The 22,284-nt window shown below is 43.4% G+C and overlaps 1 protein-coding gene across 3 annotated transcripts in view; it reads left to right on the forward strand.

Moving 5' to 3' along the window:
- The window catches only part of RFX2 (regulatory factor X2), a 580,927-nt gene that overhangs the window by 511,710 nt on the left and 46,933 nt on the right, over window positions 1–22,284 (forward strand). For all 3 annotated transcript variants that reach the window (XM_069649559.1, XM_069649558.1, XM_069649560.1), the window contains 2 exons: window positions 413–562; window positions 694–902. In XM_069649559.1, the coding sequence (XP_069505660.1) occupies window positions 413–562; window positions 694–902 (359 nt within the window). The remainder of the gene's footprint in view (window positions 1–412; window positions 563–693; window positions 903–22,284) is intronic.

Genomic DNA, 22,284 nt, shown 5'->3' on the forward strand with positions numbered 1-22,284 from the left:
AATTTACCCAACTGTATTTTCTGATTATTACTTTTGCACTTCTTTTATTTTTATAAAAACATACTTTACATTTATTGTGTGGGCATTCTTATTGTGTATTTTGTACTGTTTACTATAACTATAAAGCAACCTCTTCTGAAGAGTTGCCTGACTGCTGAGCTGTTCTGTTACTTGGCAAGTCAAAATAGATCATACGGAAACACCTTGTAAACCAATTAGGTTGGTATGTCTGGGCCCCAGAAAGATCTTAGACTAATTTCCCTAACAAAGATAAAATTTATGTGCTTGGATCCCCTAAGATTTTGCACCAGCTTTGGCTACAACACATTTGACATATCTGTACTTTTTGGCTTCACCTTGTGCTTCCCAGTGTTGGGATGCTGTTTTATGCTATTTCTGCATTCTGTTTTAGGTTGGAGTGGTGAGTGCCTTTGCTCAGACATTGCGGAGGTACACATCTCTGAACCACCTGGCCCAGGCAGCCCGTGCTGTGCTCCAGAATACCTCTCAAATCAACCAGATGCTCAGCGATCTTAATCGAGTGGACTTTGCAAATGTGCAGGTAATGCAGTCAGGACTCCAAGCGATATTATGTGATTATTGCATGGCTGCTGAAAAATGGTGGGGGAAAAGGGTGTGAAAGATCTCAGGTTGTGGAAATATACAATGTCAACTCCTTGTTTATGGTTTCAGGAGCAAGCATCTTGGGTCTGTCAGTGTGAAGAGGGTATGGTCCAGAAGTTGGAACAAGACTTCAAACTAGCACTACAGCAGCAGAGCTCACTGGATCAGTGGGCCAACTGGCTTGACAATGTGGTAACCCAAGTTCTCAAGCCCCATGAAGGCAGTGCCAGCTTTCCTAGGGCAGCCCGGCAGTTCCTACTTAAGTGGTCGTTTTATAGGTAAGTTGAAATCATCCATACCTAACCATTTGAATGCTTGAAACAAGACCGCAACGCATCTGGTTTGACCATTGATGGCTTGTGCTAAATGCTAAACAAAGCACTCTTAATCTGTCCTACTTCACACAAGATATAGAAAGTGATGGCAAATAATGATGACCATCAAAGCTAATCTTAATGCAGCATTCTGCTCATCCCTTCTTCCCAATGGTTTAGTAATTGATGGTGGAACTTCTTGCAAGCCTCTGGTACCACAGTCCATGCCAAAGCAGTTGGGAGAGAGGCAGGGATGGAGAGCAAGAACTGTAATCACTATGAAGGCAAGTTGTCAATTTTTCCCCACTTACTCCTGAACCATGATCCTTGGTTTCTAATGGATTCCCTACTCCCCCAAATTCCTCTTAGGTACCTCCTCCAGTTTCTACTGTCTTTGGGAACCTTTCTTCCATAGGGGGGGGGGGGTGCAATGCCCTTGACACGCATTAGATGATGCAATGGCAATAGTGTGTGTAATAAATATATATATATATACATTCAGCAGCACCTCAATGAACTCTGTTCCTTTTTTTGCACACTGTTGGGACAAAATATTTTTGCTGCTTTCGCTCAATTTTTGCAGGCATGTGAAGCTATTTTATTTCACTTGCCTTGCTAACCTCATCTGTTTTGGGGGCACTAGAAGTCCCTATGGCTATCAGTGCAGGAGAATTCTGTTCTTCGTTGTGAAATTCTGTTTTCCACTGCCTTCTTTTCCTTGCAGTGAGGTGCAGTATGGATACTTTGTGTTCCTATAACTTTGTTTTTGGTAACTTTGTGGTTACTTGCATGGTTTGTCCAAGACTGGCTGCTGGCTGTGGACATTTTTGTACTGTGATTTGTTTAATTCTTTCACACACTTTTGCATTTTACCACTTAATGCCATTTATGTGGGGGCTGGGGCTGTCTGGTCCCAGTCTGCATCTATGCTAAAGTGTCTATTCTTGGACAGATGAGGTATCCATGATTGAAAAACCCTTGCCATTTTGAATGGTGCAGATCCTTTCCAATTGTGGGCTTGGGGTTGACTCCAGTTTGAATCCTGGATTAAGGGAGAGCTTTTGCAGCCATTAATCAGGTTGTCATTAGAGCCATGACCCCTATGAAGTGGAGCATCTTGCTGAAGACTCGGAACCTAAGGATGCAGCCAACCAGCACTGCCTTCAACCTTTACAGTGAAGCCCTACTCCTTTGCTGATACTCCTGGACCAGTGGGAACAACCAGTCTCAACTCCTGCTTAAGGATCCTGCCCTTGGAAGCCTTTGGATGTGTCTCAGAACCATTCTGTGGGCTGATAATCTTCCTCGTGACTACCTTGTTGCATTGTTTAAACTCCCGAGTTTGGACATGGGATTCCTCGGAACTTAGACCTGTGAAACAAGAGTTGCACCCCTGTAGTTGCAGCTCTCCAGCATGAAGAGGGTCCTTGCATGACTAGCTTCTTTGTTTCCCCTCCACGAGGGTCGAGTTCTGCCATTTCTTCAATGTGGCTATCACTGATCTCTGCCTGCATCGTGCCTTCTGGGTCCTCTGAGGTGGTCGACAACGTAGTGGTCCTTTCCTCATGCCAGAGTCGTCTCGCTGCCCAGTCCAAGGAATTGTCTCACCAGAGAGCAAAACTGCCAACTAGTCCAGACCTAAATCCTGACACCAAAAGGGAACCCTGGACCTGCGACTCCTAGATTTCCTTGAAATTAACCAAGACAAGGGATAACGGCCCACCGATTTCAGAAGCTGCCCAAGTAGTCCCTGAGTGAATCATAGTGCAGGGGATGAATAAACGTACCTGTTTCTAACACCCTACCTCCATACAGTTTAACAAGCCTAAGGTCCTTTCCCTACCTCTCCCTTGCCTGACTGTAATTGGTGGATTTCTGGTCATGGATTCACCTCTTCCCCTCCTGGGCTTCCCCTAAGGTTTAGCACAGTTTTGCTAAAGTCTAACTAAGGGCTTCATAAAACCGTACATCTGAGGCCGTAAATAAATTCACTTTTAGTATAAGGCCGTACGACTTGCGAACATTTGGTTGTGTAGACAGAGCAGCCAGGCTTACCTTGGACGGATAGAGTGCTGTAGCTTAGTACACAGAAATTGTAGCAGACATATGGTCCAAAGAAACACAAACACTATGTATTGTAAAAAATAAATGGTTTATTTCAAATATAAGTAGGCACAGATAAATCTTCGGAAGTACTATAACATATCATATAAATACAATTATAGAAGCCCCCTCAATACTTATGGGTTACAGCCCAAAGTATAACCTTATTAAGAATACAGAAAGCAGTGTAGGTGAGTCAAACTTACTACACTATCAGCTATTTTTGGGGAGTAAAATCATGTTATATATACTTTTAGAATACCATAATTAATTCAAGGCTAGTCGACCCGATCAGTCATGCATGCAGTGACACTCTGTTACAGACCTCACTTAATAAACCAACCCAGTTACAAGTATACACCGTGTAACACATGTTGCTTTGGAGAACACAGTTCAGAGATAGTAAAGTAACTCCTATACTTTATGAAGGGCCGTATGAGAAGTATGAACACTCTATTTCAGAATGCACTAAGCAATTCAGGGAAAGCAAAACCCAATGTTAGAAGTTTAGAAGAGCAGCAGCTGTTCAAGGTAAGTAAAGATCCATATACTTTTAAGAGGGGCTACAAGCAACTCAGACAAGTATTAACTCACTGTTTTATGAAGCAGATCAGGGAATGCAAAACGAATGGTACACTTTAAGAAAGACACAATGGGCCTCATTACAGGTTTGCCGGTACAGTAACAATGATACTGGTAAGCTTGCCGGTACCGTTGTTACCTTACCGTCAAACTACGAGGTCTGCTCGCGGGTGCCTTTTCCTTGGCACCATTCTCCCGTGAGCAGACCATGTCGGATGTACCGGCACCATTCTGAATGGTTCCGGTGCATCCAGCCTCCCCATTCCCATTGAGCCCTATGGGGCTTGAATGGAGAGCATTTTTTACCAGCGCCCGGGAATGGGCAATTACCAGGTCCGGCGGGGCCGTAATGACCCGCTAATTGCCCATACCTGGGTGCTGGTAAAAAACGACTCCGGCGGCAGCCGTGCCGGTTTTACCGGCACGGCTACCACGAAAGTCGTAATGAGGCCCAATGTACTTGAAGGTAGGTAAACCCTTTTGGTAAGCTTCTACAATAATTCAGTTAAGAATAATGTCAGAATAATGACAGTATCAATACTTATTACTTTTCAGAAGGGGGGGGGGCACTTATGTACTTTCTAGAGGGCCAGAAAGCAACTCAAAGGCAAGTATAAACTTAAGGACCCTTTGTAACCTTGTTAGAGATAGTTGCCACACTCTTTTCTCATTTCGTACTTTTACACTTGCTATATTTTTCAAGACCATAGCCTTACCTTATAAAGTCCTTCCCTAGCCTATAGCATGAGTTTTCTCAGAGCCAGAAGAGGGACCTAGTGGTCTTGGAGCCAGCTGTAGGCAGGTCAGGTTCAGTTGCAGGAAAGTCAAAGTTCCATAGAGATCTTATTAAACGGGTAAGTATTTACTTTAGAATTAGTTGCAAGTGTTTAGGGACTTCATAGATGACTCCCTAAATGCATTCCAGCTTTAGGCCTGGGAATGTGGTATGGGCAATCTCCCAGCCACATGAATCTTCTTGCAGCCTCACAGGATTCACACAAGACGTAAGGTAAGCATTACCCAAACTAACACAGTACCTTAGGAGAAAAGAAGAGCTTCTGAGTGGATGCCTTCAGAATGCAGCAGCACAGGACCTGGTCCCTGGATTCTTGTCTGGAGACAACCGAACTGGACATTGGATGGAGACTTGCAGCAGCAGTCGTCAGAGGAGGCTTCCAGCAAAGTTTCTTCACTGATTCTTGCGGCTTTCTTTATTTGGCGCCCTTTTACTGGAGTCAGATGAACGAATATCACTGGTCGGATTCTTTTTACTCTCTCGGTCCTGCACTCTGGTGAGGGGACTTCAGGGATTCGAATGGTGTCTCTGGCTATCCAGTAGGAGTCCACCAAAGTTTCAGCGATGTTCGGACTTCCGAAGACCATGCACTGCACTCTGGCGCAAGGCCCCAGTGTATTGGCAGTTTGCAGCCCAGCAAGGTTGCAGCATGTCGTGGGATGGCTCAAAATGCATGTCTTCTTGAGACTAGTGGGTCTCGCCAGCCTCTGGGTAGGGGTCAGTCCTGCCAAAGACAAAACTTCAAACAAGATCATTCCCACCCAGAATGGCAGAAGAAGACCTTAGAAACAACAAGCAAACGAGAAATGGTGAAAAAAGGAGCCCACCATTCTAGCAGAATGGTGTCCCTCCTGTACCTTACTGCAGCTGATTTGACAGCCTACAAGTTATGACTGAAAGTCATAAAGGTAAAACCACTGCGACCAGCTATTCAAGTTAACTTGCGATTGTAACAAAAATGGTACCAGGTAAGTTAAGAAAAGGGATACATTGTATCCGCCAGCATCCCACATAAGGTGGGGGTGTGCTGGCTCACTTATTTTGTCATTTGTAGAGCGCACCAAACCTGTGGGCAATAAAATCAATATGAAGGCGATGAGAATCCCACTTTACTTCTTGGGAACACCCAAGAAATAATAGGAGAATTAAAAGGAAGCCACTGCATTTAAAATGCATTGTGCTGCCATAGTAAATTGCAGTCAGCCCAACATTATTGGAAACTTTAACTCTAATCAAGCACTATGGAGAGACGAGAAAAGGTTACCCGTTAAAAGAGTAATAGACTAGGTTAGGGGGGGGAAGATTCCCACTCACCTAGGGACAAGGTAAAATGATTACCAAGTCCAAGCAAAACGTTCTGGGGTTGACACAGGTGAGGAAGCTGTATCATAATAATGGAAATCTTTCATAACATGTTTGGAATAGTAGATGCTCTCCTATGAACTTTACTTTTATTGTTCTTCAACTTTGGCTTTGACAATACCTGTTCAGACTCCTTTTAAAGACTCCTAGTCTTTTAAAAAAGAACTTTATTGGCACTTGTGACTCTAAGGGCACTACACCCCATTTTTTCTAGCTAGGGATAGACAAGGTTTGAAATTGCTCAGAGCTGGCTCCTATTTAGCTCCTGGATAGGGCCTGCAAGACCCTGGTTAGCTTGACACCAACAGCTATCAGGAGCTACATTTGGCTTCCCATGCCAAATGGAGCCATACAAGCTTACCAATCTGACATTAACTGTGTCTGCGAATTTGAAAAACAGTTGCAATAATAAACTTTTAGAAGACCTGTAACGCATCAGCAATCGTGTGTATTGGACATAAAGTTGCATTTTATGTTAAATATTAAAGGTATTTTTACAGCGCACGGTCACCAATGGAATTGGTCCCCAGGCGCTCGGGCGGATCTGTAAACGAGAAGGTGGTTTGGGTTGGTAAGGTGAAGAGGGAGTAGGATAGTGAAAGAAGTGATGTCCTGTTGGCAGCTTCAGTTCAGTATACACTGTGCGCTGAGCTTATGTGCGAGTATTGGATCGATGTCGGTCCTTGTGTGCTGTTGGTGCGGCTTATGTGTTGTTGCAGTGTGGTGAAGTGCCTGCGGCTTGCTGTGCGAGAGGCGGTTGTGTGGGTTTTTGTATGAGTTAAGTATGCAAAAGCTTGAGCTCTTTTGGTTAGTGGTTTGTGTCTCGTAGCTGACCTTTGTAGTTTGGCTAAATGCCTAGATTTGAGAATCCTGTATGGTGGGTGAGAGGCTCAGGTCTCAATACACCACATTCCACCATACAAAAGAAAGGATGTAGACCCCACCCAGGTTCGAGCGTCCTGCAAGTGGTGTGGAGGCCCTGGTCTCACAGTGCACTAAGTTTCCCCATACAGTCGACAAGAATGGAGGCTATATCTAGACTTCAGAGTTCTACATATTGGGAGAAAGGGCAAGGTTCACCGTTAAGTGTATTTCAACATATAATAGACCGAGTCCACATCCAGATTTGAGAATCCTGTAAAATGGGAGAGGGGCCTAGGCTTCAGTGCATTACGTTTCACCATAAAATAGAGAAAGGTGGAAGCTACACCTAGATTTGGGAGTCCTGCAGAGTGGATGTGATGCAGTCATATGTTCAGTTATGACAAACGTGGCACTTGCTACCATTCACAATTCTATCGAAGTGTAGCATTGGATGGCATTCACAATTCCATCCCGATGCAACGCAGACCGATGTTCACAATTCTATCTAAGAGTGACCTTTGCTAACGTTCACATTTCCATCTAAGAGTGGCATTTGCCAACTTTCACAATTCTATTCATGTGTGGCCTTTGCTAACATTCACAATTCTATCTACGTGTGGCAATTGCTCACATTTCCAATTCTATCTAAGTGCGGCACTAAGATAGCACTTAGATAGCCAGTCCGATAGCACAGTGAGTAGAGTGCTTGCTTTGACATCTGTGCAGAGGCTAACGTAGGTTCGCCTCATGGCAGGGCCAAACTCAGACTTCCATCCTTCCGAGGTCAATAAATGTGAACCACACACTGTGGGTAATAAGCAGTGCTCAGATGCCTCGGGGTTTGTAGCGCTATATAAATGTTACATTATTATTACTTGCTAACATTTATAATTCTGCCTGGGTTTGGCGCAGAGTAATGGTGTATTAACCATATATAAAGACGCAGGCTACCCCTAGATTTAAAAGTCCTGTATAGAGGGAGAGATGCCTAGCTTTCATAATGCAGCAGGTTTCAGGATATAGTACAGTAAGTTTAGTTTATAGCACACACAGATGGTTTGGTATACCTATACTTGAGAGTAAAGTTATAATGGGTGATTGCTAGTGTTCCGTGTTCCCTAAGAGTGATGCAGGTGACATTCGCCTGGCAAGCTATATATTGAGGTAAGGTAATGTAGAGTGGCAGGGCTTTCTGGAGTAGAGTAATTGCTCTACTCCCCACCCATGCCACACTTACTTTGGTGGTTGCTGCTGGTTGATGGCTGGTCGCTGGCTTCTACTGTTGACACTTGCAGACACACCTTGGAGCCGCCCTTTGCCTCGGGGCCCTTAGCCGAAGGCAGTGGGCTGCCCAGATCAGGATAAGGAGGGGTGGACCAATACGGTCCAGGGGGAGGGCACAGGAGGCGGGACAGAGGAAGGGAAGCTGGGACGCGGGTTTTGGAGCCCACGGCAGTGTACATGGGGAAACCAGCGAAGTTCGGTTTGTTGCATACTGTGTATTAGCACCCCATTCTGCAGTAGCAGCAGAGTGGAACAAGGTGAGCATGGTTGCATCGCAGAAAAAGTGACCGCACAGTTAAAAAAAAAAATATTGTGGCAGTAAAAAGATTGTACCTGATTAATTCAGTAACTGATATAGTGGTGGATGTATGAAGTAGCAGTAAACATGGGGAATGATTAAATGGAAGGCATCAGTAGAAATGGAGAACTGACAGAAAGGAAACGTAAAAGAAATAACAGGGAAAACAGTTTGAAGAGAATGTAAAAAATGAAACCGGTAAAGCAACATAGTAAGAGAAAGAGGATTCAAAAGAAACAGAGTACAAGACATAGCAGCACAGCAATAGAAAGCGCAGTTCAATGATTTTTTTGGGTGCATGCCAAAGTTTGACAAAAGTGCACCATTTATGAAGCTGGACTTTAGTAGCTCCTTGGTCACGGTGAAATGACTATGGTCAAAGGAAAATCCTAACACCCGGGAGCTACTTCCAGTTCCTGCTCTATGAATTCTAGTTTTGACCGCTGGAAGGACTGGACTGATTTGAGTGTCTCAAAGTTATAAGGCTCTGTATGGTGTTTCTAATTCCTTTCTCTCTTCCATATTCTCTAATGTGGTTCTTCATTGCCTTGTTCCTTATTCACTTGCTTAGCTACCCTACAGCTGGTAAGTGTTTGTGAAATGTCTTTACAAGTGAAGTGTTAGTGCTCTGTAGCCAAAAAGTGAATGAAATGTACATATTAAAATTATAAACAAATTTTTTATAAAGATAAAGCTGATTTCTAAGCGCAGGATCCGGATTTCAACCTGTTACACTGTGTTGTCTGGCTTCCAAGAAAAACGTGTTGCCCCCGAGCTATCCTTCCTCACCAACAATGGTGTATGTTTAGTGTGATACTTCTGTGTTTTTTAATTGCTAAGAGTTTGTCCAAGGCATCAATAAATAATTGTTTGTATCTGCTCTGCCTAACGTGTTTTATTAAGAGTGGTGTGTGTGCGCTTAACTGACCCTTCACAACTCTCCTAAGTTTTAATTTTGCGACTCTGTCAAATTAACCAGATAGTTTGGCTAGACATTAGTGTCCGTCCCTGTTCATCATAATAGGGTGGCCTCTCAGAATCTGTATACAGCTGATTCTGAAAATTCTTCTTAACACACACACTCTGTGCGCGTCACATGATCACCACTAGCTTGTAATTTGACTTTAATATTGCTGTGCTGATGGATAAATAAGTGCTTTATACTTCTGTGGCCAATCCATAGCTTGACAGCCTCATGTGTGTACCAAATGTCTAATCTCCTAAGCCTTACTGCTCAGCCTCATTACCAAGTGTTTGGGTAGACATTTATGGAAAACATTTTCAGGTCCCCTGTTGGCTTCTGACAACACTATACCACTCGTAACTAGTGGTTCTGAAAAACCGAATTAGACCAAAGAAAAATGAATAACGCACTGCTAGAAGTCCAGTTGACCCACCAACACCTGAAAACAGCGCTCTATTGCCTCTCCCAGAAAGAGAATGGGTCACTCCCACTCCAGGAATAACACTTCAGAAGAATCGCCACTTAAGGTACTGTTCCTCACTAGCTCTATACTCAAGCGCAGTGGGAGGCATTCTGGTGCCAGACGCTAGACATGTTCATCAAGGGTCAGTTGCCTCTGGCATGGTGTCAGTGATAGAGCCAATGCCCATTGCTTGCACAAGCTGGCAGATGCCCCTCTGCTTGGGCAAGCCATCATAGACACTTGCAACTGCATTCCTGGTGGATCCGTTCTGGGCCGGTGTTGGGGAGAATTCTCCAAAATGGCTAATTTCCTTTACCTACTGAGTCCCTCAGCAGCTTTGCTAGATTTCTAGGATTTATTTTTTTCACCTGGTAAGAGTGTGAGCCTTTTTCCCCACTCTTACATGTTTTGCTGTGTGTTTAACATTGTTGTCTTCATAGACTATGGAGCCTCACCTACTCTATAGGCATCCTCTTTTTACTGTGTGTTACACAGCACCTTTAGTGCAGTGGCACAGGGTTGTCTTTTTCAGACTTCCCACTTTAAACTCCATTTTCTGGGACTGACTACTGTCTCCCAGAACATGTAAAGTTGCCATTGACTTTATTAGTCTTTTTAAAACCACAGACCCAGTACAGAGTATATAGAGTTCTAGAAAGGGTTAATAGTTATCCCTTTTTGTCTGATTTTCATGGGACATTATTTCGTTCCCTTTTCATTAAGATTTGGCAGTGGTATCTACCCTATTTTTCCTACCGCGGTTATTGTAAATGGCCTTGGTATTGTTTTAGGCCATCTTAGTAGCCTTGAACTTAAACCCGCTGGACCATATTTACTTATACGTTTCCCGCTGGGTTTATTCGCCATATTCTTTTTGTAAAAGTCTTTCTCATGTTTTACTCTGCGTGCCACACAAGGTTTGGTTCCTTTGTTTGCCGACCTTTGGCGGCTTTCTGCACAGAAGCCCTCCATATGTGCCTGAATGTCTGAGGGGGACAGGATGTGAGGGAGGTGTTTGAGACTCGCTGCACAGGGTCTCCTTGGAGACCCATGTCTCAATCTGGTATGATTGACTGTGGTGACTGTCCCGCCGGGACAGCCACCCTGCTATGTGATTGACAGCCAGGCTGTGTGAATGGGGGGAAAACTGCATAAAAAGCAGGTCTCCTGGACTGAGAAGGTAGAATCGCCACTGGATCGAGCAAACCGAAGAGGAGCTGACAGAAGAGGACCTCTACTACGACTGATCCTCCCGGTGAAGCCCTGCTGCGGGTCCGAATCTTCAAACTTCGACGACAGGGAAGATCTGCAAGGAATCTTCTCCTTGAGCTGGTGGGATCAACCAGTTCGCCAAATGCAAGCCAGGCCTCCCTCCTCTGGTCGAATTTGCTGTGCACATCTACAGTGAACCTGATAGCCAGGAGGATCGGACCCTGTTTGGGTTTTAAGGAGGGCACCTTTTATTCGTTGCTTTGATCGGCTGCTGGTTTCTTCCCTGGGCACTGCAGGACCCTGCAGTCTTCCTACTTCGTGTCAGTCCGACAGTCGCTTCAGGAACCATGAGCTTGCAGGACCTGCCAGGAACGTCCGCCTCAGCTACAGCCTTCTTCTCTATTTAAGGTAAAGTAACTTTTCATCCGACCAACTTCTTCTGAACTCTTGGGAAAGACTTAACCGCGAACTACTCTGAACTGTGTGATCCTCTGCGAAGACTTTGGTCCATTGACTTTGGCCCTGGCCTCTTGATTTGATTTCCTCATTGTAGTTACTCTTTCTAGATTGCCCTGCTTACTTACTTGTTGGTGCTGCTCAATTTCTGTCTGTCTTTCCCCTCCCTTTTTAAATTACTGGAGTGCCATTTTGCTCACCCTTCATTTTGAGTTTAACTTGTCCAGAATCTATTGGGTGTGGTGTAGTGTATTAAGATAGTGATTTTTCAAATGCTTGATAATAGTGAAATGTTTTATAACTGATGTGTAAATAAATGTATATTATTTTACTCAGAAACCCTGAGTCAGTGTTTGTTTGAACCATAGTAATTGTCCTTTGTGTAACTATTGGTACTGCTCACTTTACTCTTGAGATACGTCTGGCTGCTCAGCCATCGCTACCACATTACTGTGTAGTACAGGCTTGTACCAAAGGTGAATTTGTACTGTCACTTGTAGTCTTAATTGTGTGTGGTGTTCCCAAAGGATACTTCATACGATTCTGCCTAAAAGCAGATGTATAACATCACCATCTGTTTCCAGGAGTCGGATTATAATCAAAGATGAGTACCTTCTTTGAAGAAGGAAATCCTATTCCAAATTAGTTGGATCCTTTGGACTCTGGAGAGGTAGACAAATTTCCCTGAGGATTCCTACTACCACAATGAGGATCTTGCTACATTGGCCTCCAGTTTATAGTTTGCCAGTGGGTTGGATATCTTACTGGAGTCGGATTGCATGAAGACCTTGGCCTATGGAAAACCCCATATGTCTTTACATAGACCATCGCACAGGCTATGGGAAATCTAGTGTTGTCTCTGCACAAGAGCCAGCTGTCCAGTTTGACAACAGATATCCTTGAATAGGTCCTGCAAAGGTAACCATTTTGCATTTTAATCCGGCTGTTGCTGCTGGCCCCTGACCCTTCCCAGTCTGGTTTCAGACCGCTCCTTGGAACTGAATACTCCCTTGTCTCCATCTGGGATGATCTGAAAAGAACTGCATACGCTGAGGGCTGCCCTGCACTCATCCTCCTCGAGCCTCTCGACAGCCTTCGACACAATCGCCCACTCCATCCTCACTAATGGACTGTTCAACCTAGGCATCAGGGACTCCGCCCATAGATGGATCTCCTCTTTCCCATCTGACAGCACCCAAATCATCTCTCTTCATCCTTTCTCCTCTGCCCCCCACCCAGTCCCCCATGGAGCCTCCCTCTCCTCTTTAACCTCTACCTCTCGCCACTCTCCACGCTCTTCCTCTCCCACAATCTCACCTGTTATAATTACGCTGATGACACTCCGATAATCCTCAATATTCCAACTCCCCGTCCTTTACCCCCACCATGCCCCCCCACCCAGATCTGGTCCATGCTCTCCCTCCTTCATAACACCTGCCCAGCCATCCCCATTAAAGCATACACTTGATTACAACCACCAGTATTTGAAATCAGGAACTGGGTGTGGGCAGTTGATGTAGGGGTGAGGGATAAGGCTGGAGCGTGGAGGCACGCATGCGCATGACTTAAACTTAAAGTTCTTAAAGGGGCAACTATCTTTTTTTGTCTGCTTTTTTCGACCAACCTGCTGATGCAGGCGTACCCAACCAGTTGTGAAGGAGGGAGAGCGTTGGCTAAGAGAACCTGAATACCATGAAGGTATTTTTTTTCATTTTTCTTGTACACACCCTGTAGTAAAAAGATAGGGCGGAGGTGGGGAAATCCACAGGCCTGGTTTATCTGAAGAAGGGGCATTCCGGACAAAGTCCCTGGCCTCTTGGCATTATGTCCCTGGTCGCAAGGGACCCAGGACTAGATGCCACACACCTCGTGGGTGAGGACCTCAAGGCTCACCAATCTCCCTTGGATCCTGAATTTAAATCCTACAAAGGAGCTACTCACAGTTGGGTACTTTAAGAGACTATCGAACAAAATTAAGAGTGTTGCTATGTACCAGTCCTAATCACTCCATGATTGGATGGAAGCCCTGCTACAATTTAAACCAAACACTTCATGCAACACTCAATTGATGGAAGGTGTGAACATACCAATAGATATGGGGAGCAATCTGCGATGAAAAATGATGTAGCAGCCCTACTAGAAGAAATCAGAAGGATCAGAAAGGACATCGGTCATAGTATTGACGATCTAAATAAAAAAAAAGTGGAACCCTTCAGGACAGAGTGCAGGGACTCGAGGCGAACCAGTCTTCGATGTCCATCCTGGAGACCCAATTGGACAGAGAATTTCCAAACTAGCGACGAGAAGAAAGGGCAAATCTCAAGATGGATGATTTTGGGAATAGAGGGAGGAGATATAAACTTGGCTTTTTTTGGTCTCCCAGAAAAAGGTGAAAATGAGAATATTAGAAAATGCATGCAAGAAGTAATTAAGACTCTGTTTGGAAATTAAGTGGGAGAGCTAACCATCGACGGAGCCCACCGTGCAGGAAGCAGAGGAAGAGGGCCCCAGATCGGTCTTGTTGGGATTCCACTACTTCACCTAGAAATCGAGAGTTCTGGACAAGGCCAGGAGAGAAGGTTCCATAGATTATGGTCCTGTCAAGATAACAGTATTTCAAGATTTGTCTGCATTTACCTTATCCAGGCAATGTCAATCTGGCCCATTGACGAAATGATTACAAGACAAAGGGGTGCAATATCGATGGGGGTTTCCATTCTCAATCATCTTCGAATATCGAGGAGCAAAATGTAACCTGGTTACAGAGGACGATATCAAAATAGCCTCATGATAACTCGGAAGAACAACCTCTTCCGTCCCAAGACGAAGACGTGCAGTGAGTCTCTGTGACAGTGGATTTAAGACCTAAAGAAGGGAGAAGAGTAATCTGGATCCAGGTTATTTAAAAAACTGAACATGTCACTGCCTGGATAAGAAGTGACCGCTTGCTCCGTGGAGAGGGGAATGACTGTACTTGGTGAGTGTCGGTGTGGCTACACACTTGTCTATGGTACCAATAAAAGGGGGCTCTGATATAGGGGGGTAAATATAAGAAGGGGATACAGGCTATGAGGTGGAGTTGGGGAGTATGGAAATGGGAGACAAGTTTAAAGGCATCTCCACCTGAAATTTAGGAGGAACTCTAGGGGGGGTGGGTGTCATCTTCCAGTAACAATCCTCCCTATTTTAAGGGTCCACCTTAACCAGGGTTAATGTAGAGTGATGTCTTCTGCCTCGAGGAGACACACTGGGAAAATGGGTCGGTGCTCCCCATCTGAGGGAACGGGGATAGAGAAAACAAATGGCCTCGGGACATACGAAGAAGAGGGGTGGCAATGCTGGTGGAAGACGGATGTCGATCCAAAAGATTGCATTAATTGTGGAAGGGGCACCAATAGTGAGCAGCGACTCATGTGCTCGAACCCCGACAGACAGGAAAAAGATGAAGTCCCAGGGGGTCCTCCCCTCCCCCTTGTGGGGTTGAATCAAAAAGCTTTCAAGAAATGGATCACGAACTGGGAATCTAAGGTGCTTTAACACTGCCACCTTAGAGCAACCCTCCTCATACCTTTTACTCATGTGCTCATGAATTGTACTAGAGGATTGATTTAAGCCCAGTAGACAGGTGGGTGAAAGCGAAAGTTATAGAAGTGGGGCCCTCGCCGATTCCGTGGTCTGATCCCAATCTAGTAACTGCGACTGGTTTGACAAAAGTGAGAGGAGTAGGTGGGTTTATAACGATTTTCTTCCTAAAGATGGAGAAGTAGCACAAATGTCTTGTGGCAAACATCAAGGAATACTTCCACTTTAATGACAGTGGTGAAGTAACTCAAAGCAACAATGCAGGGAGAATTGGGATTGTATTCCAGAAGAAAGAGCGTCAACATGGGGAAACTAAGTTAAAGGAGATGATCGAAAATCTCAAACCGAGTGGTCCAGGTAAAAACTATATTAACCTGGTGACCTCGAAACAATTTACAATGTATAAGGCTCAAATGCAGGCCCTTCTGGCACACAAGGCCGATAGGAAACTACAATTTCTGAATCAAAAATATTACAAAAAGGGGGAGAAGGCAGTCCTGATTCTCGCATGGTAATTGAGGGAAATGAGAATGTAGAAATGGGCCCAATTTGCTGCATTATTAAAAACTATTTTTAATAATGCAGTACTCAGAGTGCACAGTAAATCCCAGCTTTATTCAAAGCATTGAAACTCAGCCGGGACAGCATACAATCACATCTCAATTAACTAATAATTGTGAGCGGCTTTTAAACTCAAAACGCGTCATCGATGGTGTCGTACTGCAATATCAATTACAAAACTTAGGAATATTTTGGATTGGTTAGTGTATCCCAAGCTACATATACAGTATATAGGTGTTAGTTCCACCGGCTAAAATATATCTGATGGCCCCTCCATGGTCTGCATTAATTCCAATCAAAAGTGGCTCCTTATCATTCCCAAGCAAAGAGGCCTATTCTTTCCTTTGTACTTTGCCTTTTGTATCATCCCCCGTGTGGTTACATATCTTTACACCAACATTTTTATACTGAGTGAAATCTTGGTAACTGAAAATATAATTGGAAACAAACCTTTCCATGTAGTTGAAAGGCTGTCAGGTGATTAATGGGAGTGCGGAAGCCAAGTTAATTACAAGAGGAAAAACAGATTATAAACTAACACAGGTTAGTGTAAACCATTGGTAATACTGCTAAACAAACGTTATTGATATTGGTAGAGTGCGGATGATAAGAAATTAGAAGGTTTGAAAACCTATCACAGACAATAAAATCTTTTTCTCCCTCATTTTATAGTGCGTCACAATGACTGATCCTGTGGAGTTTATAATATCTAAAAAAGGGTAAAAAAAACAACTGGTTGTTAAAGGTTACACTTATAACAAGGAAAGAGAAGTTAACGAAAAAATATATTGGGAGTGTTCAGATTACCGCAACAAGTGCAAAGGAAGGGCAGTTACACATGGAGACAATCTAATACATAATGTGGAACACAATCGTCTTCCAGATATCAGCAAAATATTAATTTAAAAAACTGTTACTGAAATGAAGGAAATAGTGGAGAGAAATGTGGATGAACCTAGTGGATCAATCATTGAGAGTGTATGTTCACAACTACCATTTCACGTGGCTTGTCAGATGCCACAAATGAAAGTTTTACAACAGCAAATATGTAAGCATAGGCGAACAAAAAACAACTTTCTGAAAGCACCAGAACATTTTCGCAACATAACATTGCCACCAGAAATAACGGAGAAGAATGAAGGCTTTTCACTGTTCAATAAGGGAAGTAACAAACAGCGATTGTTAATGCTTGGAACAACAAAAAATGTGGACTACTTGAAAAATTCAAAACAATGGCATGTTGATGCCACATTCAAAGTATGCCCATAACCGTTTTCACAATTTTACACCATTTATGGTATGCTAGAAGATACTGGTACTATTGATATATGCCCTTATGCCAACCAAAACAGAGGAACAATACAAACATATTTTTTTGTTTCATTTGTGAAAAAGTATCACCAAATTCACCTGACATGTATTTTTCTTAATTGAGTTTCAACAAATTAAAGTGGTAATTGAAATGTTTACTTCACTTTACCCATCTGTGTGCGAAAAATGCAACAAAATAGCATGTAATCACGATACATAGATGATTTGGAGATCCACCATAACATAAAATTGTTTGCATTAGCCTTTGTAACTAACTATAAATCATGTGGAGGAGTATTACGAACATTTAACACAATGTAATTTTTTTAAAGACAATGAACAATACTTTGAACACTTCTAGATAGTACATGGTTAGGACAATTAACGAGAAGTGGAACACGTAGAAGAGCGAGATTTGATAAAAAGATTTGGAATGGTTACGATGCTGCAGTGAATGGAATTGCGAAAAACAAATAAAATAGAAGTTTGGCATAATGTGTTCAGACCGTCTTTTAAAACGAAAAATCCCAGCTTATGGACCTCTATTAAACAATTGAAAAAGGAACGAAGTCACCAGGAAATACAGATTGCACAGGTAATCGCAAGGGAAAAGAGACAAACTCAAAGTAAAAAATATCGGGACACACAAGACAAAAAATGTGTTTTAGCATTTGAGAAACAAGAGAAAATGACCTAGCTAAACAGTATAGCCTTCAATATAAAATGTTAAGATATTACCACAGCATTCAGGAAACCTCAACCAGTAAGAAATCCACATCCAGGGAAATCCACAACACCGAAAAATCGAATAATCCAGAGAAGAAATTCATAAACTAACCCAAAAAATTCAGGAGTACCGGCAAAAGAATCCAAAATAAACAAAAACAGTAAGAATCCAGCATGAAATCCACATCCATGAAACCAAAATTAGAGTGATCTAATAAAAATCCTCAGCCCCTTAAGTGCCAAGGGCGAGGGATCTGGTCCTTGGGATTACCTCCCTGTTGCCAACGAGATGCATCTTCCTTGGCATTTAAGGGGTTAATGAAAGAGAAAACGTTAAAAGGCATTGAATGGCGAAATACCGAAATCACCAAAAAAGGCCTTGGCACCGGGGGGGCTGCAGGGCATCCCATGGCAGTTGTGGTTTAAAACATTTTTTTTTTTTTAAAGTCCTCGAGAACCCGAGGGAAATCCATAGAAAAGTCAACAAAAATCAGAAATCCTGGAAGAAATCCATAGCCGCGGAACAGCAAAACCAGTGAATCCAAAAAAGGCATCAAAAATCCAAATCCTTAAAAAATACCAAATAAAAAACAAGAACCAGAAAGAAATCCATAGCAGAATCCACAAAAGAATTGGGGAAACCATGAAGAACTCCACAGCCACACAACTGCAAATCCAATAATCTAGTGAACAAATCCAAAAAAATAGGAAGGGAACTAGTCAAAAAGACCAGAACAGGAACTCTCAAGAAACCCGTCCCAAATGCAAAAGTAGGAAATCCAAAATGGCCAACCCCCTCCCACTTGCGCAATCTGACACAAAGCCTAGTAAGATCATTATTTTGGCCTCCCTTTGTATCCCCCCCTCTTGTTTATTGTTATGGGTGTAATTTTTTAGACTTTCCATGGTGCCAAAGTGGTTAACTTTGAAAAGACACTAAGTGCCTGTTGTTGCTGGGCTGCCAAAGGGGCTCCCCTTTTAACTTTCTCTGGCTAACCTTGAGAGACTACAGTTCCCAAGGGTAGAAATGATCGTTGGATCCCTTTTACATTTTATTTGGTGGAACCAGCACACCCCACCTTATGTGGAGAGCTGGGCAGATGCAATGTATCCCCTTTCACACTAAAAGTGTAACAATTCTATTACAGGGACAAGCTTACCTTTTAATGGCTGGTGGCAGTCATACCTTTTACTAATTCGGTGCAGCTTTACCGCGGACTGTGTTCACAGCGGCATTAAAGTCACCCAAGGGTGCTCATTTTACCAAAATGGCCCCGGTTTTGTTTTTTCCCCATTTTAGTGTTTGTTGTCCTTCCTCCTTCCCCTGACATCCAGTGCAGGAAATTCCTTTGTGGGATTTTTATCTTTCGGCAGGAGTCCACTGGACTCCCCCAGGCTCCAATCTCTCTGGGAAGGCAGGAAGCGAGTGAGGTGTCCAAAACTCCACAGCCCTTTGTCTTCCTCCTTGCCTGAATGGGGACAAATCACAGTGGTGGGCTGGCTGTCCTAATTGGACAACCAGACCGCCCCTTGTTGTAAAATGCAGGGAGAGAATGCAGAAGGTGTGCTGTAATTCCTTTTAAATGCTCTGAACCTGGAAGCTGAAGATAAGTCGACCACTGGAACAAAATCCAAAGAGGTTGATGAAGGAAAAGCGGCTGAGATGATTTCTAGCGACTGGATAACCTGCTGTGTAACCTGAGCCTGCTGTTGCCCTTCCTTCCAATTGACCTGGGGACTCCAAAATGACGACCCTCACCCAGAGCCTGCTGAGACACACTAGACTCCAGAATACCTTCATTTTGAGCCATCCCACGTAGTGCTGCAACCTTAGGGGGCGGCAATACCCCGATACCCTGGGACCTCGAACCATTGTGCGGTGCTAGGTCTTCCGAATCTCGCAGAAACTTTGTGGGCATCCTGCTGGATCTCCAGAGACATGAAGTCCCCTCACCAGAGTGCTGGACCTTTGTAACAACGAGAATCCGACCAGCGATATTCTGTCTTCTTCTGTGCTCCTGTAAAAGGCTCCAAATCCAGAGCTGCATCCAGTTGCGAGGAAAACCTTGCCTAGACCCTTCCCAGTTGATCCCTGCTGCAAAGTCCCTTCCAATGTCCTGTTTTCAGTGACCACAATAAGGAATCCACCAACCGGGTTTTTGGCTGCAGATCCTGAAGTTCTCCTGCTGGAAAATCTTCTGTACAGAGGTACTGTGCTGGCTAGGGTATTTACTTATCTTGCGTCTCTTGTGATTTCTGTGTAGGTGTGGGGTGTTTTCTGTGATTGGGAGGCCTCTCGTCCAGTTCACCCAGTCCCACTGCTGGAATCCTCCTAGGGTGTCTTCTGTGTAGCCCCTGCACCCTAACTAACTAAAGTAAAATACTCATCTGTTTGAACAGTCTTCCTAAGGAACTCTGACTTTTGCTACTTAAGGACCTATCCTGACACTGCCTGTTGGGCACTAGAACTTGGTGACCTCCCTTCTGCTACTGAGCAGGTACGACGTCCTTTCATCGCCTGCATTTCCATCCCCTGGCATTTTAACGTGCATATTACAATGAATATGCTTATCGAATTTTTAATGGGGGGTGGGAAAGGGCAGATAAGGGTTTGTGTGGTTAGGCAATAGCCAAAAATAAGTGTGGGAGGGGAGTTTGGGGGGGAAGACACCCCCAGCCCCCAAAGAATTAGCATCATTTTCGTTGGAATATACACGTTAAAATGACGGGATGAAATGGCAGGCGATGAAATGACATGGAACCCACTGAGAACACTCATGCTCCAAAAATAAGGGAATTACCTTTAAAGGATTGGGACTTTTTCCTAGAAAAGAGAATGTGTGTTGGTAACTGTAACTCAAGAGTGAACAGTTACAAAAGTAATTCTAACAAAGTAGATGTAAGGGTTTATTACTCACCTGTGATTTGGTTGCGTCTCTTCCCAAAAGTAATGCTGATGATTTCACTGTATTATTCCTGTTAGGATAATTGTATGAGTGTTCCCCAACTGGGTTTTGCTTCCCCCGACTTGCTGTTAGCCTGTCCGAACAAGTCTGCATTGAGCCATTTATAACCTTGAGTCATTTATAAAGACTAACACTGGGTTTTGCTTTCTCTGTTCTGTTTTAGACAGACACAAAAAATAGTCTTGGGTTTATACCTGCCCCAAGTTGCTGATAACTCCTTGAAAAAGTATATGGGTTTTACTTACTTTGAGTTAGATGTGTGCCATCCAAAAATAGTTACTGCTTATCTCAATCTGTCTTTTACTGATCTCAAAAGCACCTGTAATTGAATATTACATCCTTAGGTTTTACTCACCTAGTATAACTGCGTGTTAACAGAAAAGTAGTTATAGCTATTCACAAAATGTGTATTGTCAAGTTGACTGATTATGTGATTTGTTACTGAGCGCCACGGTACAACTGGTAGGGTATACTAACCTTGAGTTACTGAATGTAATCTGAAAGTAACCATTGGTTTTTACTCCACAAGAATAGGTGTGGCCTATACTGAATGTGAATGGAAAGGATCGACTTCCTTAGAACTACTGTTAGGTGCTCCAAATAAGGTTATATGCTTTGGTCTGTGTACCATCAAGCATTTGTGTTTTTATAATTGTGGTTATATATAATGTGATGGTAGTTATTTCCCTAAAGATTTATCTGGGCCTACTTGCATTTATTTTTACAATACATAATATTTTATTGGACCATTTGTATTACTATTTCATTTGAACTGATTCTACAGCCCTCTCTCCCTCCTAAGATAAGTCTGGCTGCTCTGCCTATGCTAGCAATGAACAAGAGTGGAGTCTTGTACTGTCTCAGTTGAATGGTTTTGAGGAAGTTGGGTAGAACTTCTGAAAAACTGTCCCAACGCCCCCACCTTGTCTTGTCGCGCCTAGAAACACTTGTGTACAGGTGCGTTACACATGCTACATCATATCCGATCTAGTATGTGTCTGTGTACTAGGGAGTTCAGCAGGTATTTTATCTGTATTTTCTCATAATGAATATGAATAGCCAGTGTGTACAGTGTCTTGATCATTTGTTGGGGGACTGTGTTGGAGAATAAATGTCTTCCCATTTATTGAGCTTTTAGCTAATTCTACCATACATGTTATACTTTTGTGCTCACTTGAGACAACCTTAATCTATTCTCTATGGAGTCTTCTGGCATGCTGATTTCATGCACCTGGGCATCAGTGGCTGTCTGTGCTCTTATTTGAACTTAACTTGGGCGTATACTGCCTTATGTCCTGGGAACTGTTATCTCGTGCCAAAGTTCTGCTCATCCACTACTCCCTTCCTCTGGTTCTGACCTTGGCACTTTACTAAGCACTCCTGTTTGGACAGCTTTAAGTTTTTGAAATAAATGTGTTTTATGATTTCAGCATCTTGGATTCTAAGACTTTGCTAATTCTTAGGATTGCTGCGACCTCTGTTCAGAAAAATGGTTGTACTTTTGCACTCTCACCTCCATGCTGGCGACCCATATTAATTTGTTTGTTAGTCACATCTCGTACATCTACCATTCGTTGGTTTCCCTGCCCGTGTATTCTGCATCTTTCCTTACCTAAAATTTCCTCTGCCCCATCAGTGTAGTGAGTCCCTCTATTGGTATGCAGTATCCCTCCGTCCCTCTATGCTAGTTAGAGCACACTACTTGTGCCTTCTATAATCTAGTTTTGATCCATACTAGTGTCGCACAGCCTAACTAATTCTTTACATTTTTTTGGTATGGAATTCACCTTAGCTTAAGTCTCTCACCCATAAGCTC

This window comes from Ambystoma mexicanum, chromosome 1p (assembly GCF_040938575.1).
Source record: "Ambystoma mexicanum isolate Mex_15411 chromosome 1p, UKY_AmexF1_1, whole genome shotgun sequence".
NCBI lineage: Eukaryota > Metazoa > Chordata > Amphibia > Caudata > Ambystomatidae > Ambystoma > Ambystoma mexicanum.